Genomic DNA, 16,606 nt, shown 5'->3' with positions numbered 1-16,606 from the left:
ACAACTATATATACTATATACATATTAATTATAACATATAACGATTTAACGGTAAAATAAATTTAAATATTGTATTAAACAAAGTGTTGCACTTTCAAGCTAAAACAGAAGAAATAAGAGAATTTAAAATTAAGTGTAAATGTTTGGCAGCACACGTACACACACACACACATGCATACACTTTAGAAAAAAACGTTGCAGAAAAAGTCCAATTGCAACAGAGGTGAACGAACTCGACATGTCCAGACATCCGGAGAAATCACATTCACATTGGAGCACCAGAGAAGCAGAAGCAAAATAATAACCAAAATCAGATTATTTCATTATGTTTTTCGTTCCCATTTGATGTCATTTTGTGTATATGGCTTTTGTTCCTTCATTATTGTTGGTTTCCTTATTGGCCAATTAATGACGGGATGACAAAATCGCTTTGATTGATTGTTATCGAGAATTGTGTATCGGTATTGGTTTGATTTCGACAGCTTATCGAAAGTTTCGGTTGCCTTTTTATTGTTGCATTTGTTTTTATCAGCTTGGTTTCGGCTTTTCGACGTTTCGATTGAAGAGATCAGATCATAGGAACCACGAATGAAACAATAATGTAAGGGTTATATTATTTACCATACTGATAAGCTAACATACGAATGATGCGCCAAAATGCAAACCAAAATCACAGACGAGAATGCGTTTTTTGTATACATTGTATAGCTCTACATACGTATATGCATAAAATATAGCTCTAGGAGAAGAGAGAAATGAACTAGATACTTATCAATACTTTCGAACTATAATTCTTACGATTAAGTTTTCTCGAATTTGTTTACGAATCGGAAATGTCGACTGGTACCCATAGTTAAGATAAGAGAACATCTATTGAACAAACACACCAACTCGGTACACTCAGATCCTTTTCTAACTACGCTAGAAGGCTAGAATTTTAAATGTGTTTTGTCCCATATTACCCAAGACCTCCCTGGCTTTTCTAACCCCTCAAAATGAGAGTTGTTTTTATGTAATGAAGTACTCTTAGCGATTAAAGACTAGAATGATTTGAAATAAGATGAGATTTAACAGATATCTAAGCTAAATTCCTAAGACAAAACGATTCCACCTAAGACACCTTTTTGTAATGACTAAATTTATATAGGACAAGACAAGGATTTAAAAGAACAACCAAATAAATAAAAGATAATGAAATCAATAAGATTAAAGATCAACAGGCATATATACATATGTATGTGGGTGGCATGTTTTGTATCTGTATTTCAATTTGATTATTTTTTATCATTTCCGTTCTTATATACATATAATATTAGTAACAGTTTCCCGATCATTGTGTAGGAAGAAAAGCGTACTCGGTTAAGAGAAGTCGAAGTTGAATGATAATTGTTAATGCCTGCAAGTTAAGAGACAAATTATGTAATACAATACTTAGTTAAAAGACAGCACACTGATCCCTTTTAAAGCCCGACTTTCGTTCGTTCTTAAGCAAAAATTCGAAACGAGGTATGTATGTATATGGTAATTTTAAAATGTAACAAACGCAGAGAATAGTGAACAAAAACTAATTTGTATGTAGTTAATAATGATAATAATAAATACAAAATAGACAAAAATACGGAAAAACACAGAAAAAAAGAGGAAAACTAAGCAAAATAACTAAAATAAAACAAATCGCAAAAAAAAACAAAATTGAGACTGTAAACGAAAGGCAACATAATGGAGCAGTTTAAGGCGAGACGATGTTGAACAGAAAAAAGGCTAAAACACGAAACTATACAACTCGTAACTCGAATAAATCACTGATGAATAGGCTACCAACATAAGTTCGTATAAGGTTTTTGTTTACACGGAAATTGTACTCAAATTGCATTTTATTTCAGTTTTTTGTCCTAGCGAATTCTGTACATTATGGAAAGTAGATTTCGTTTTCCCCACTATTGTGTGTTAAACAACTCGAGTAAACTACATACTTAATATAAATTAGCAAGTCAACAAATTAGACCGCAGGCTGCATGGTACATAAGAATAACGAAACCGAATCTAGATGATGAAGATATTTAAGCGTTTGTTAGCCAAAAAGATAACTTTCGATGAATTTGAATTTTTTACCAACAAAAACTAAGGAAACTGGAATCTTAAACTGATACTGAAGCAGTTAGTTGTACGCACGTGCGACTGACCCAGAGAACACATAGAAACCTCCTAAAAACTGCATATACATATATAGGGACTTACTTGTAAACCAGATTGTAACGATTTTAGGCATATAAGTGTTGCGACTTGGGTCTGTAAACGGGGAAACGGAAACTTGAAGGGAAACTGGAGAGGAAGCCACGTTTTGTCACTTTCCAAGCATTCATTTTGAAATAATTTCTTAGACTTTTCTACACGTACTTTTAGATCGAGATAGCGAGGGAGTGAATAGGAGTTTAACATTAGCATTTGATGGCAGCTGGGCGAACGTGGTACAGTGCTTAAGGATTAACATTGACGTCAGGATTTAACTTAACTTAACTTACATACATAGATACAAGGACATCAACAGAGGAAAATATTGAGAGTAACAAGGAGAACTTGAAAATGAAATACATATAGCGTTGCAAGATTTTAGTTTACGGTAAACTTAAAGAAATTTTTTACAATGTATTTATACATACCTAAATTTAAATTTTAAATTAATTCTTTAATGTAATACGAACACAGTGCCTAAGTAATATCAAAACAAAAATCGAAAAAATAAAAAGGAAATAAGGATTTAAAACATACAAAACGAGAATAAGAGCCGCAAGTAAGGACATTGTTACTAATAATGCTAAAAACTTAATCGAACACCTTTTAAAGCAACAGAAAAGCATTCGAGCGACAAAAATTGAACAACTTAAATAAGCCAATAAACGAACATTTGCATACAAAAGTTTATAATTATAAATGTGTGCAAGGAAAAACCACAAGCAAACACAGACAAACACATACATACACTAACTATGAGAGGAAGAACAAGAGCAGGAAACGGAAGCTGAAAACTGATCACAAGTTAATACCCAAGAAATAGTTCGCATAAATGTATAAATGTAACTCAAACGAACATGAAACGCGGAAGCGCTAAGTAATTACTACACAAATAAATATTGCAACGTACCCCCTACATACGTCTCGTATCTCGCACTGGATTTACGTACAACCCACATATATCCTCCCCCTAACCCCCCTGTATCCTTAAAGGGCTATTCAATCAATAGATTCTATTTATTTGAACATGCCACGTACTCAAAATGACATCAAATTGAAACTTGTAACTCTTTGTTTGCATATTGGATTGGATATCTATTAAAAACCCTAAAAAATGTTTAAAACTAAATTGAATTACGTTGGATTCATTTGACAAAAAGCAAAAAACAAATACAAAAGGAGTAAGCAACAATAAGTAAATTACAACAAATTAATTATACAATTTAAATTTATTTAACGAACAAAATTAATGTAGTGTGTAAAAAAAAACAAACAAAACATGAAAGTAAAAACAAGTTTTAAGCAAAACAAAATACTTTGAATATATACATAAATTGCAAGTAAATAGAATAAATGTCACTCACTCTTTTTATTTAAGTCTTGTACTGATCGAGAATTCCTGGGATTTATCAAAATATTCAAACTCGGAATCAGAAAATTGAAAAAAAAAATGAGCGCAAAGCATTTGAAATTTCTGTAAGGGAATAGAGTATATATTTAAATTCGGGAAGGAAAAAGTACTACCCCTACAGATTTCAATGTTGGAAATCGTAGTACTCTTCCTTCTTAGTTCCGTGTCATTTTTCTTTGCAAATTTGGAGAGGCCAACCACATTTTGGGGACATTTCTATGCAACATGTCCAATTCTAATGGGACTACTATCCGCTGGATTGGTTTACATAAATGTAAATGTAATTCTCTTTGCCACAAACTCAAAATATTTTAACTTTTCCATGTTTATAGAAATAGAAAGACCTTTATTCCTCTTCAGTAAAAACAAACCACACGTCTCGATGGATTATTTGAAAAAGATGACTTTATTTCGGCTGAGTGTTCAAATAAAAATGTAAACTATTCAAAAACAACAAATAATTATGATGGCAATTCGGGAGCCAATGATAGCGAGGGTTATTCGAACGTCTACAGCTACTAGATTAGAATGGATCCTATGAGATTGAAACCTATTAAGCGACGGTGACTACTTGGCTACGCGACGTCTTGTGGTTGGTGTGGTGGGTGCTCCGCCACTCGGCGGTTTGGGGATCTGCAATGGATAACCGGATCAGAATCATATAGGATTTCAGTTAGAGATTGCATATATCTTACAGAACGAATGGGCCTGGGTGTGAGGGAATTGGCAGGCGGCGGCTCGCGAGGTTGGGGTCCATCGGGATGTCCCACTACGGTGACAGCCACGGGTCTCTGGTCTGTTCCTCCAGCTCGTTCCATGCTCTCGCTGCGAGAATTGGAGCCAGAGCGCTTGAACATCCCAGAGAGCCGGCCACGAAGATCCTTCTTGCTCGATCTCAAGTCGCTGGCAACGCTGATGTCCGAGTCAGATCCTTGAATCTATTGAAAGATAAATAAATAAATATTAGAATTTGATAACTAGTGTTTTTTGTTTGTCATAGTATTACTGATATTTCACTCTCGGAATTGCGACTGCTTTTGGTCAGGCTGCGCAGCTTGCCCATGATGCCCTTCTTCTTCTTGCGAGGTCCTCGGGGTATGTCGCTCTGGGTGGATCCACCAGATAGCCGCGAATCCAGGCGTGAGTCCAAGCTGGAGTCCCTGACAAGGCCACCCAGTTCGGAGTCTATTGATTGCATTGAGGACACACTGCCATCGTCCTGCCGCCAAATATTCTACGAGGATAATTAAAGTGGATTTTATAAGTCGACTTATAATTGGCAAATTTTCCATATGATTCCTTATAAATTACATATTACAGTGATGTACTATTTTAGCACATTATTATTATTATTAGTTTTGTAAGTTTTCAGGGGCACTTTAAAATATAATTTTCCAAATTAAGAAACTTTGAACTTTATATCAACAATTAATATTTAAATTAATTTAAATTTTCCAGCATTAAAAATGAATATTCCTGATGCTTAGCTCACCTGATCCCTTTGTATGGAGTGATCCAGCGAGAGGCTCTTGCGAATCAGACTTCCATTGTTGGACGAATTCCGGGACAAACGTCCTCCTCCCCTCTGTGATCCTGCTGCACTGGCCACCGAACTGGTGCTGCCGTGCGGATCGTTCTCCTGCGAGGCAGCTCGGCGCAAATTGCTCCTCCTCATCCGGCTGCGCTCCTGTTCGTCCTCGTTCACCCGCTGGAACTTGCGCAGCTCCTCCGAGGCTTCCGCCAGTCTGGCCAGGACACTGGTGATCTGGGAGCTGCTCAGGGTGGGCGAAGGCGAGCGGCTGCGACGCACATTCGGCTGCTCCGGTCGCAGGTTCTTGTCGTAGCCGGAGCTGCTGCTTCGAGCTGATCCTCCGCTGCCCACCATCTTCAGGTCGGGAGCAATCTTTACCAACTCGTCAACGGTCTGCAAAAGGGCGCCCACCTTGCGATCTCCGCCATCCGCCTCCATGCGTCTCTTGATCAGCTCCTTTTCATAGCGTTCGCGCTGGAATAAAGAGATAATAATAATAACAAGTATTACAAATGAAATATAAACAGCTTCAATTTTAACATAAATTGTTATATATCTTAGCTTATTTTTAGCAAAGTTATAATGTATTCTTTTAGTTTTCATATCAAGAAATTAAAGGCTTTTTAAATTCCTTTTTATAAACTTTTGGAGGTAGATGAAAAAGCCCTATGAACAACATATACCTTTGAATTTTAAATTATAGCATTCATATGTATATTTAATGTATAATTTATTCTTTTTGTTTTCATATCAAGAAATTAAAGGCTTTTTAAATTCTTTAAATCTTTGGAGGTAGAAAAAAGAAAAAACTATGAACAATATATACCATAGAATTTCAAATTATAGCATTCATATGTATATTTAAATGTAGTTTTTTAGAACCACTAGGATTGTTTGAGTCGGTAAACTTAACTATACTACACCGCATTCTATGAAATATCTTCGGCTGTTATCAGCTCGACTAAAGTTCATACAGGCATTTCGATAACGAATATAGCAAGCCCCAGTGGCCTAATGGATAAGGCATCGGCCTCCTAAGCCGGGGATTGTGGGTTCGAGTCCCATCTGGGGTAAAGTTAATTATCTTTTTTTTGTATAATTTGTTTTTTATTTATAATTTTTTTTTTGGAATTTTTCATTGTTTAATATCAGAAGACTGGCCCCATTCTTTCCCATTAAATATAATCCCGAAACTCTTAAAAGTCGGTTTTTCAATGATAAAATATTTGAAAAATACATGAAACACTCACCTCGCGTCTCAACTTCTCATTGGAGGTGCGCAGCTTGGCATGTACATCCCGAAGCTCCAGTAGATCACACTGTAGCTCGGCGATCTTCTTGCGGCCCTCCTCCATTTCCTCCTCTGTGGCCCGCTTGATCTGGTCCAGCTTCCGCTTGGACTCCAGCCGCTCCTTGTCGCGCTCCCGTTCCACTTCGAAGAGGGTCTGGCGAAGATCTCGCGCCAAAGTGGAGGTCTCCTGCAGCAGTCGCTGCTGATCCTCACGCTCCTTCTGCCAGGACAGCTCCAGCTTGGTCTTCATGCCCGGCAGCTTGGTGCTGCCCGATCCGATGACGCGTTCCTCTTCGAACTCGTTGAGCTTCGATTGCATTTCGGATATCTTGATCTCATTGGCACTGCGCTCGGAGACGAGTTCTGTTTTTATCTTGCTGGACTCAAGGCGCGACTCCACCAACTGATCCTCTAGATGGCCAATCTGGATTGGAAAAGCGATCGTTAGCTTTAGGTTTACTATAAGAGATTCCTTAAGATTTTAACATATTTACCTGCTGTTCTAGATAGGCAATCTTGCTCTTGTCATCATCATCGCTGCTGTGCATGGAGCCACGACTCTGTCTTCCCGTATTATTGGCCTTCAGATCGCCAATCTTCTTTTGGGCCACTTCCAGCATCTGCTTAAAGGCATCGCGATCCTTTTTGAAGCGTTCACATTGGCGCTGTTTCGAAGGGATATATTTATCAGCGTGATTTTTTCAGTGTATTCTTATATTTCTTACCTGCATGGAGTTAAGTTCTCCGCTGAGGTTCTTCACCTGTTGCTCATAACGAAGTCTTACTGTGGCCACTTCCGATTTCATCTGCAGTTCAGTGCTCTGTAATCTGTAATGCAAAGGAAATCATGTTTTAAAGATGATATTTTATTATTGACCTTATAATTAAGTTTGTATTGTTATTTGTAAGTTAAATGTTAAACTTTTTATATAATAAGAACACCCAAAAAAAATCGATATGAAACGTAGGTAGATTTTACATTATTTAAGATCAATTTTATATGAAGCCCGGTAAATTTGACTTGGTTGATATGGGTTTTGCATGAGCTGAAACTTACATGACCATATCGATTTTACGGGAACATGCTTTTTTTTGTGCGAAGAAATTTGAAACTTTAATCAGCAGAAAGCTATGGCTATCGCAATAATGTATTTGGAGGAATGATTAAAATGGGATAAAAACATATCTCCGCCGTCATAGCCCAATGGATTTCGTCGCAATTTATTTGACATATCTCCCCCATTAATCAATGCGGAGTTATGTCGTCTAAAAACGGAGATATGTCGATCGTAGAAGGGTGGAGATATGACGCTATGTCTTTAAAAAAAGGTCGAGTTTATGTCTGATTAGGAAGTGAAACTTCATCGTTTAATAAATGGCCACTTACTGTTCCTTGAGCTCCCTGATCTCCGCCTCGCGCCTCGCTCCGTGTCCGTTAAGCGAGCTCTGCGCCTGCTCGATGCGGTTGTAGTCGCTCAGCTTGCCGTTCAGATCGTCGTTATCCTTGCGCAGCTGGAAGACCAGATCGATGTTCATCTCGTTCTCCCGGCGCAGTCGCTCGTACTCGTGCTCCTTCTCCGCCAGCTTGTTCTTGAGGACGGTGCGCTCGTACTCGCCCCCATTGCCGTTGACCGTCTTGAGGGCCTTGGCCTGCAGATCGGCGATCTTCTTCTGGGCCTCACTCAGTTTCCTGGCCATGTCGGTGCGTTCGATGCGAATGGTGTCCATTTCGGAGATCTTCTGCTTGTTGGCATTCAGTTCGGCCTGGAGGCTCTGCTTCTCGGTGGTGAGTTGGGCCCTCATTAGGATGGTCTCCTCGGAGAGCTTCTCCCAGTGGTTGTTGAGGTCTTCGTAGCGCTTCTGTTCGGAGCTCAGCGAGGCCTGGACCTCCTCCACCTGCTTCTTGAGGTCCTGCACCTGCTTGCTGTCCGATTTGCTGGCCTTGGCCTTCAGGTCCTTGATCTCCTTCTCCAAACTGGACTTGCTCTTCTCGGCCGACTTCTTGGCAGTCAGCAGATCGGCATCCAGTTGGCTGATCTTGGCCTCCAGCCGCTCCTTCTCCTTGGACTGCTTCTCAATGTCCTTCTCCAGGCTGGAGAGCTTCTCCTTTTCCCGCTTGCTTTGCGACTCCCAGCTGGACTTGCTAGTCTCGCCCAGCTTCAGTTGGGCCTCCTGCTTCTTGACCTTCTCCTCCAAGTCCTTCAGCTTGGAGTTTAGCTTCTTTGTGTCCTCATCACTGCGTTTGAGCTTCTGTTCGAGATCGCTTACCTTGCTGCTTGATCCGTTGAGGAGCTTCAATCGCTGGACATCACCTTCGGCGAGGGAGAGCTTCTGCTTGCATTTCCGCAGATCCTCCTCCAGCGTTCCCTTGGCCGCTTGCAGGGCTTTCAGCTGATCCGTTCCACAGGAACTGAGCATGACCCGCATTTCGCCAATCTCGTCCTCCAGCTCCTCCACCCACTTCTTGAGATGGCTCTTGGGCGTCAGGTCGTTGACCCTCTTGGCCGTGCGAGGTGGCAGCTTGGCCTCCGCCTCCAATTGCATCCGCTTCAGGCGGGCCGTCAGCTCATCCCTTTCCCGCTGGGCCAACGCCAGGGATTCCTTCATCTTTTGATCCACCTCTCCGTTCTTCTCACTCGCCTTTCGCAACGCCATCAAGCGCTTGTTCTCCTTGGCCAACTTGTCGTTCTCGGCTTCGAGGGTATCCAATTTGCTCAGCTGATCCTTGAGCGAGTCCACCGCCTGCTCCTTCTCGACGAGAGTCCTGCGCAGTTGGACCAACTCCTCGTTGAGGGTCTTTAGCTTCTTTTCGGCCGCACTGGAGGATGTACCGAAACTGAGCAGCGAGGATTTGCTGCCATTGGAGGAGCTATCCTGGCGCAACTTGGCTTGGAGTTCCTTCACATACTTCTTCGACTCGGCATTCTCCTTCTCCAGATCCTCCACCTTCAATCGCAGGATCGAGGCCTCCTGTTCGTTTAGCTCCAGGAGAATTCTCAGCTCGGCGGGATCATCCTCGTCGGAGATTCCCTCATCGCGATCGGCATGAACCTCGGGTGCCAGGCGATGAGGATGCGGAGTGGGACTGAGCTTGCGACCTAAGGAAGAGTTTTAAAATTATTACAAATGTGTAAAATAATTGAATTACATTTTAGTTGGTTAGTTACTAGCAGTTACAATTTAACCAAGGGTTTTCTGATTTAGTTACTGTTAATTAAATGAGCAGCCGCAAAAAATGGCAAATTAACTGATTCTGTTTATTCATTAATAAGCGCATGAAAAGTCAAGTTAGTTGGTTAAGTTTACATCATCGAAATTTTGTCATGAAAATAAGAAAAATAGTGTTTAAGTCACGCTAGTTGTAGAGTTTAAGTGACCTTAGACTGAGTTAATGATGGTTAAATTTCATGGTTGTCACTTGATAGTTCTTTAAATGAACTAAACATGTAATTCAAGTGATTCTGTCAAAGTGACAACCATGTCTGTAAAACTCAGATGAATTAAACTTGATTAATCTACGAACTAAGGTTAAGTACTTAGTTAATTAAAGGCTCTACTTGGTTGTATCGTTTGGTTCGTACTTCGTGAGCGCGTTGCCATTTTTTTCAACTGCATCATCAAAGACTCATTTTCATCCTCGAAACGAGTCACCTTTTTCCTCATATGTTCAGCCTGAAACACAAAAACTTGATTTATAACAAGAGCAATTGAAAGTCGAAAGGAAAGATTGAGTAAACCCATTCAGAGATCGTATTCGAGGATAAAAATAGTTTTAGAGAGAGTGCTCTGAAGAACGAAAAGAACATTGACTGGTTCTACAAGTGGTTGCTACACAAGAAAAGGTGGACTGATCCTCCTGGCAGAGGTTCTTGGTACCTGCTCCGCTCAGAAGGACATGCGAAATGGCGCTGGGAAAGAGCAGGGAACCGGTTTGGCCCACTCGCGAAGACGACGACGGTGGAAAGAGGCCCACAAATGGAGACGACATGGTTTCCCGTTCGGTCGAGGCATTTCTATCGATCGTTTCAAGATCAGTTTGGGTGACAGCCTCACTGGAGGTCACCAAGTTTTCCACACTGGTAGATATATCGCTGTGGATCGGGACCACAGTTTGTGTGCCTCGTGGGAAAGCCAGCACCTCGGTTGGCATCTCGGCAGAAGTTTGAGTGCCACAACTGAATCTAACCCGCTTTCGCTCACGATCCCTGAGTCGCTGGAGCTTCGCGTGGAATGGTCGAAATGATTAATCGAGTGGGTTCTGTGCATCGCAAGGGCATTACCTCCTCTTCGGCGAACTTCAGTTGGTCCTTTAAGTCCGTCTCCCGCTCAATGGAGTCCTGTAGCTCGCGCTGCAGGTGCTGAGGATCCTCTTGGGAGCCACCGCGCGTGAGGGATTCTCGGGTGATCTTGGCATCCGCCGATGTGGATTTTCCCAGGACACCCAGCATAGGTGCCTTCTTCTTGCCAGGATTGCGCAGCTCCTCGGCCTCTGTCTGTATTTTTTGTATATTTTTTTTATATTATTTTTTTTTTTTATTTATTTTTTTCTTTTTTAATTTTTTTCTTTGACTTACTTGCAACTTCCTGGTGAGTTCGTTAGAGAAACGCAGCTCCTCCTCCAGTTTCTTGACCTTATTACACAGCTCGGCGTTAAAGGAGCTCTGCCGCTCCTGCTCCAGCGTTTCGATCTTGCGATCGCTCTTTTTCAACTTGAAGCTGAGGATGCGACAGTTTTTGGTGGCCTTCTCGAGATCCTTCTGCAGACTGGTCTTGGCCTTGACCTCGTCATCGCGGAACGTGTCCTGCACCTCGTCCATCTCGGCCTGCAGATTGAGTATCTCCTTCTTGGCGCTCTGGTTTTCCTCCATCAGCTCCTCGCAAATCTGCTCGGCGGCCTGCAGCTTTCGTCGCAGCTCGGATTCGCTGCCCTTGTTCTCCAGCTCCTTCATCCGGAGATTGAGGCGCCTCTTGTCCTCGGTGACGCGATCCAGCTGCTCCTTCATTTCGTTCAGCTTCTGCTGCAGATTCAGTGCCTCCGAGGCTGCCGTGCGATTGGAGGCGGTGTCCATGGAGGCCAGTCGTCGCAGCAGAATATCACTCTTTTCCCGCTCCGCTTTCTCAGCCCGTGACTTCATCGACTCCAGATCCTGTCGTAGTATCTTCACCTGCTCCTGCATCGCCTGCGAGTCCTGCGTCTTCGCTGGAGTGCTGATGGAGTTGCTGCTGCTGCTAGAGTGGGATGCCGATGCCGCTGGAACGGTTTGTCTTTTGATTTCTTTGCTGGCAGACACTGCATCCGCCTCCTTGCGACGAACTGAACTGGAGCTCGTCGAGGAACTGGACGTGGATGTGGTGGAAGACGAGGACTTCACCTCGCTGCTCAGGGAAGAGGACGTGGAGGTCTTCAGGGAGGTGGTGCCACTGCTGCTGGACGATGTTGTGGTGGCTGCCGACGCCACTTTCTTCGGCGGCAGGGCGGCTCTCTTAAGCTCCGCTTGGGGCAATTGGTTTAGGGAGGTTCCCGACTTGCTGCGCTCGGGACGATCGGGAACCACTGGTGGTGGGGCAGCTGTGGACTCGCTTTCCCTAAGGGATGGGAAGGATACTTCATTGAAAATCAATAAATTAAAGAAGCATTTCAACTTACTCTTCCCTTCGTGGAACCGATCGCTCCCGACTGTTTTCCCGGGAGTTCAGACTGCGCTGCTTTTTGAGAAGATTCATCTTGCGGACACGCTCTGCTAAGCTGTCTGTCGATAGGATGACTAACTCATCTGGAATACTTGAAGTTTTACTGGGTGAGGAGGTGACACGGGATGGCGGTGTTAGAGCATGTTCCACCTGAAGAAGATATAATAATGTAGTTATCTGGTTGGTACAAAAAAAATCGATATGTAACGTAGATCGATTTTACATTATTTAAGATCAATTTTAATTTGATATGAGACCAGGTAAACTTGACCTGGCCATATCGATTTTACGGTGACATGCTTTTTTTGTGTATACGATTTTTGAACTTGCTCAGGGTATTCAGAGTATCTTTTACTAATCTTGAAAACAAACTAGTTGTACAGTAAGACTAAGTTAAACCGCTTCGAATCGCAGATAGGGTATTGCTTCCTTGAAAAAGTATTAATAACTTACCTCCTTGATGTCTAAGGCGGTAGTATGACGTCGCGGCGGCACCGGCAGCTTCACCGTGACCGCCACATTGTGATCCTCGGCGACGGTAGATCGACTGGTGGACGCGGCAGCCTGTGGGCGGCGACCCACGTCGTCCGGTTCGTCGATATCCGGCGTGGAGGCCCATGACTGCGGACGCTTCCTCAGCTCTACATTGAAGTGGACAACTGAGTTCAGTAAGGGCGTCAGGAGTCGTGCATGCAGGTGCAAGTTGCAAGTTGCGAGTTGCAGGTTGCAATTAGCGATCGATTGCGCTCGCAGGTGGCGAGAGTGAGACAAACAGATGCCACAGAACGAGCGTGAGCGAGAGAGAGAGAGCGGGAGCACAGTACAGATCACGCGTGGCATGGTAGCAGTTAACATTAACGGTTCATTGAATGCAGAGATTAGTGTTGAGAAAACATAGAGAGATAGAGAGAGACAGACAGAGATGGCACAGTTCGTGGTGGTTTTTTGTGCAAGCGCAGATGTGAGTGAGAGAGATAAGTAGACAAACACATTGATTAAGATTCGTAACATACTTTTAGCAACTTAAAAACTAATTTGTTTGTCGAACGATTTCTCAATATTGAAAACCAGATAAATTTAGCAATAAATTATTGTTATTAATATAAATAATTCTTCTATGGTTTTTTTATTGAGTAATTGGAACATTGAGAAGTCGTCACAAAAATAGTAACTACATAAATTAATTATAACCACTGAGTTTAGTTTAAAACAGTTTTGGTTTTAAGAACTTTTACCAAAAAGTGATTGGGACACTGTTACACAAATCGTTTTAACTCTACATTAAAAGTTAAACCAACAACTTAACATTAATATTACATAGATTAAGCTTCTAATAAATGCAGATCAATGGAATTAACGTTCTTTTGTTGATTTTCTTATGAGGACACACTTAAGTCATAAGAAAGAGTTGAGTAAGTTTCTAGCTTTCTTAAACAAAAATTTTCAAAAAAACAAAAATTAACAATCTACATTCAAATGGTATTCTACTTTTTTTCTGAAATGTTATGAGCTACTTTTATACCTATATCATTTCCGTTGGTTGAGTTTGCACTTGTTAGGTTTTGAGTTGAAGTCCACGTTCGCGAAGAGGGTCTGTCAAAGAAGTTATATTTTTTTGTATGATTGGGTCGATATTTTAAAGGACTTACCGCGAATTCTGGGCATCGGAGAGATTTGGCGAGGAGGCGGCCACCTCCTCGCCGGCTCTTCGGGCTCCATGCTCCTTGTAATCCCGGAAGCAGCGCTTACATCGCGTGGGATATCGAGTCTGGGGATGAAAGCCGAGGGGGCAGAGCTGATCGCCTTTCAGCGATGGGTACAGATGATGCATCTGTTCTCGAACAACTTATCAGCTTTTCTTTTTCTGTAAGCGGAAACTTAAGAGTAATCAATTTTGTCTTATTCTGTTGAAGATCGCCAATATAAATTATTTAAAGTCTATTTTTTATCACAGTGTTTGTTCGATCAAGACAAAATTATAGTTAGGTTTTATTGACTTTTATTTAAAAATGGTAATTTTCACCGAAAAACTCTAAATCAAATGGAGTAAATTTCTTATTCATGATTTTGATATGAAATCACATTATATGTCTTGTCTTATTTTCTTAATTTTTCTACCTGAGAAAACTCTATTAAACTCCTACTTTTCGGGTATCCGTTTATTTTATTTTCTATCCCTTTTAAAAAATGTGTATCCGTTTTACTTCGCATCTGTCCTTTTTTTTGTTGGCAAAACTAATGTATTGTTCGCACGATAAACATTCCCAATTGACTGTGCAAAACAGTGGAATTTCTGGCATTAATCCAAGTTAACAAAGGAATCTTATACACGTACATCAAATAGTAGAACATTATTTGTTATCATTCACTTAGCCAATTGTTTTAAATTGAATAGCTGGCTGGTTTGATAGATAGTGTCAACGGATGTTGTATTTATTTGTACTTGCAAGTGCAGATGTAGATCAATGCCTTCGATTCGGTCATTAACAATTAGCAATAAAGAATTTCGACAATGCCTGGATAAGCTTTTGAAATCATATTTGAGGCAGCTATAAAATATTTTTATAGGCAAAAATACCTTTGGGTAAATAAAGCAATAACATTTTTATAAGATATTGCATTAATCCAATTTTATGTGCATATTTCTCAATTGCTTCCATTACGACATTCCGATTTAAAGCTTTGTGTATCTTATATTAAAAGACTACATGATCATAAGATTTTTATGACTTATCAAAAACAACAAAAGGAAGAATTAATGTTACTGATATTAGAAGGAGTTTAGCTTCAGATTGCTTGTTCAAATCTAGCTCAAAAATTGTGTTTAAGAATCACAACAAGTGATATTTTGAACTTCAATATTGTTTCAATATTATTGAACTGAGTTTTTTTTTGTTCCTTTCTTCATGTAATATTTTTAAAGACTAGTCTGTACTGAACTTTCCAAAATATTTGTTTTCATATTTGTTTAATATGTAGGTTTAAGTTAAAAGGCTTTTTAAAAATTTTTAACAAATCAAAATGTGATTTAATTATTTTTAACCCACTTCCTTCTAATAACTTTAAAAATATTCAGTTTTATCGAAATTTGTTTCCTTATTTGTCCACATCAGGCAATGCACTATTTACTAACAGTAAACATCCGGATAGAAATGGTAAATATAAACAATAACAAATATGTATCCGTCTATTGTATATTTTTAGAGCGATCAAGAGAGGGAATACAACAAACTAGCACAGGTGGAAGTTGCGCAGGCGAATTGGTTCCGCTTGCGCATGTTTTTTGGCGAAAATCAAAACTTAATCGTAAGAGCGAGCCGAAGAGAAAGTCTAGGAGCTTTCACCACTCCTTTCTCTTCGCTCTCTCTTGTCTTCGATTCGATCGCTGCAAATCCCTAGTGCGTTTATAAATAATTATCACCGTTTTAACCTATTTTCATCTGAAGCGTTCTGTTTTTCGACGGCGCTACTTGCAAAATGTGTGACTTAATTTAGAACGCAGTCGACTCACACGAAATACTTCCGCATTTAGAATAATTTGCGGCTGGACGACGAGGAATGGGGCCAGCCTTTGGGATGTGGATTTGGATGGTGTGTGGATCTTTCAGCTGGGTTGCGTAACCGCCGGGATTCGGTGCGTATTGCTTCGGATTATTCAGCACTCAGCATTTACCTGCCGATTACACCATAGATATAGATCTCGAGGGACTAAATCCCCCTCGAATACGAATCCTTTCGTTCACTTCGAATCACACAATGAGCTATTGCCTCGCTTGCGATTTGTTTGATTTAATTTTGGAATATTCACTTTATACAAAACATTTACGGCCACAGAAATTAGCTGTGTTTTAAAAATAGCCTAGTTTTCTTCTTGCTAAATGGCAGCGCACTTCCCATAAATCTTCCCAAGCGATTTCAAATGCAAGACTTTTCGGAAATACCGTTAGATATTACACAAATATTTGTTTATTTCATCTTCAATACGATCCATGTAATTCAACGATTCCAAAATCGATTTTTCACTTGAATCCCATGCACGCACACAGGCCCGCACGTAGATATATATTTATATAGCTTTAATATAACCGTCGATCGCCCGAGCACTCGAAATACTTATATAGATAGCTGTCATGCGAACCGGGCGCTGTTCCTTGGCACTGTTTTTGGGTTGCGGACGCGTTGAAAATCGACGAGAAACTAAATTTAAATTATTTCGGAAAGCTTAAACTACCAGTCGTACGAGGTAAAGTATTTTCCTGAAGAGTACTGATTTCGATGTCGTCTAAGAGAATCTGTGAGATTTATTCGAAAATTTTCGAAAACCTTTTTAAGTTCTTGCGACGCTCAAACCGGCTGGAGTACTCAGTTCTCAAGATTTCAAAAATTAATGTTAATGAACTCTTAAAGGATATTTTTAAATGCATTTAACAAAATAACAAATACTTTAACT

At 40.7% G+C, this 16,606-nt stretch overlaps 2 protein-coding genes and 1 non-coding gene across 4 annotated transcripts; 2 read left to right on the top strand and 1 right to left on the bottom strand.

Moving 5' to 3' along the window:
- The first annotated feature begins 231 nt into the window (after positions 1-231).
- Positions 232-4,114, top strand: LOC108055295 (uncharacterized). The gene is made up of 2 exons (XM_017138595.3): positions 232-3,917; positions 3,976-4,114. Exons 1-2 carry the CDS (start codon positions 3,771-3,773, stop codon positions 3,979-3,981), a joined length of 153 nt encoding a protein of 50 aa, XP_016994084.1. The 5' UTR covers positions 232-3,770; the 3' UTR covers positions 3,982-4,114.
- LOC108055291 (myosin heavy chain, cardiac muscle isoform) lies at positions 4,031-16,365 on the bottom strand. 2 transcript variants are annotated; one of them, XM_017138590.3, is made up of 16 exons: positions 15,668-16,365; positions 13,806-14,020; positions 13,679-13,749; positions 12,610-12,797; positions 12,113-12,306; positions 11,040-12,051; positions 10,746-10,958; positions 10,342-10,684; positions 7,853-9,563; positions 7,191-7,293; positions 6,960-7,130; positions 6,425-6,889; positions 5,136-5,648; positions 4,650-4,877; positions 4,339-4,581; positions 4,031-4,276 (listed from the first exon to the last, which is right to left on the bottom strand). In XM_017138590.3, the coding sequence occupies exons 2-16, from the start codon at positions 13,985-13,987 to the stop codon at positions 4,211-4,213; spliced, it is 5,703 nt and encodes a 1,900-aa protein (XP_016994079.2). In that variant the 5' UTR covers positions 13,988-14,020; positions 15,668-16,365; the 3' UTR covers positions 4,031-4,210. The 2 variants fall into 2 exon arrangements, with proteins under 2 accessions (XP_016994079.2, XP_070070984.1); XM_070214883.1 differs by lacking the exon at positions 10,342-10,684 and adding an exon at positions 10,047-10,137.
- TRNAR-CCU (transfer RNA arginine (anticodon CCU)) lies at positions 6,175-6,247 on the top strand. The gene has a single exon. It is a non-coding gene; the product is annotated as a tRNA-Arg (tRNA).
- Positions 16,366-16,606: the final 241 nt, after the last annotated feature.

Source organism: Drosophila takahashii, chromosome 2L (assembly GCF_030179915.1).
Source record: "Drosophila takahashii strain IR98-3 E-12201 chromosome 2L, DtakHiC1v2, whole genome shotgun sequence".
Classification (NCBI taxonomy): domain Eukaryota; kingdom Metazoa; phylum Arthropoda; class Insecta; order Diptera; family Drosophilidae; genus Drosophila; species Drosophila takahashii.
The sequence above is the reverse complement of the archived record's forward strand: the minus strand, read 5'-3'. Positions and strand labels throughout refer to the sequence as shown.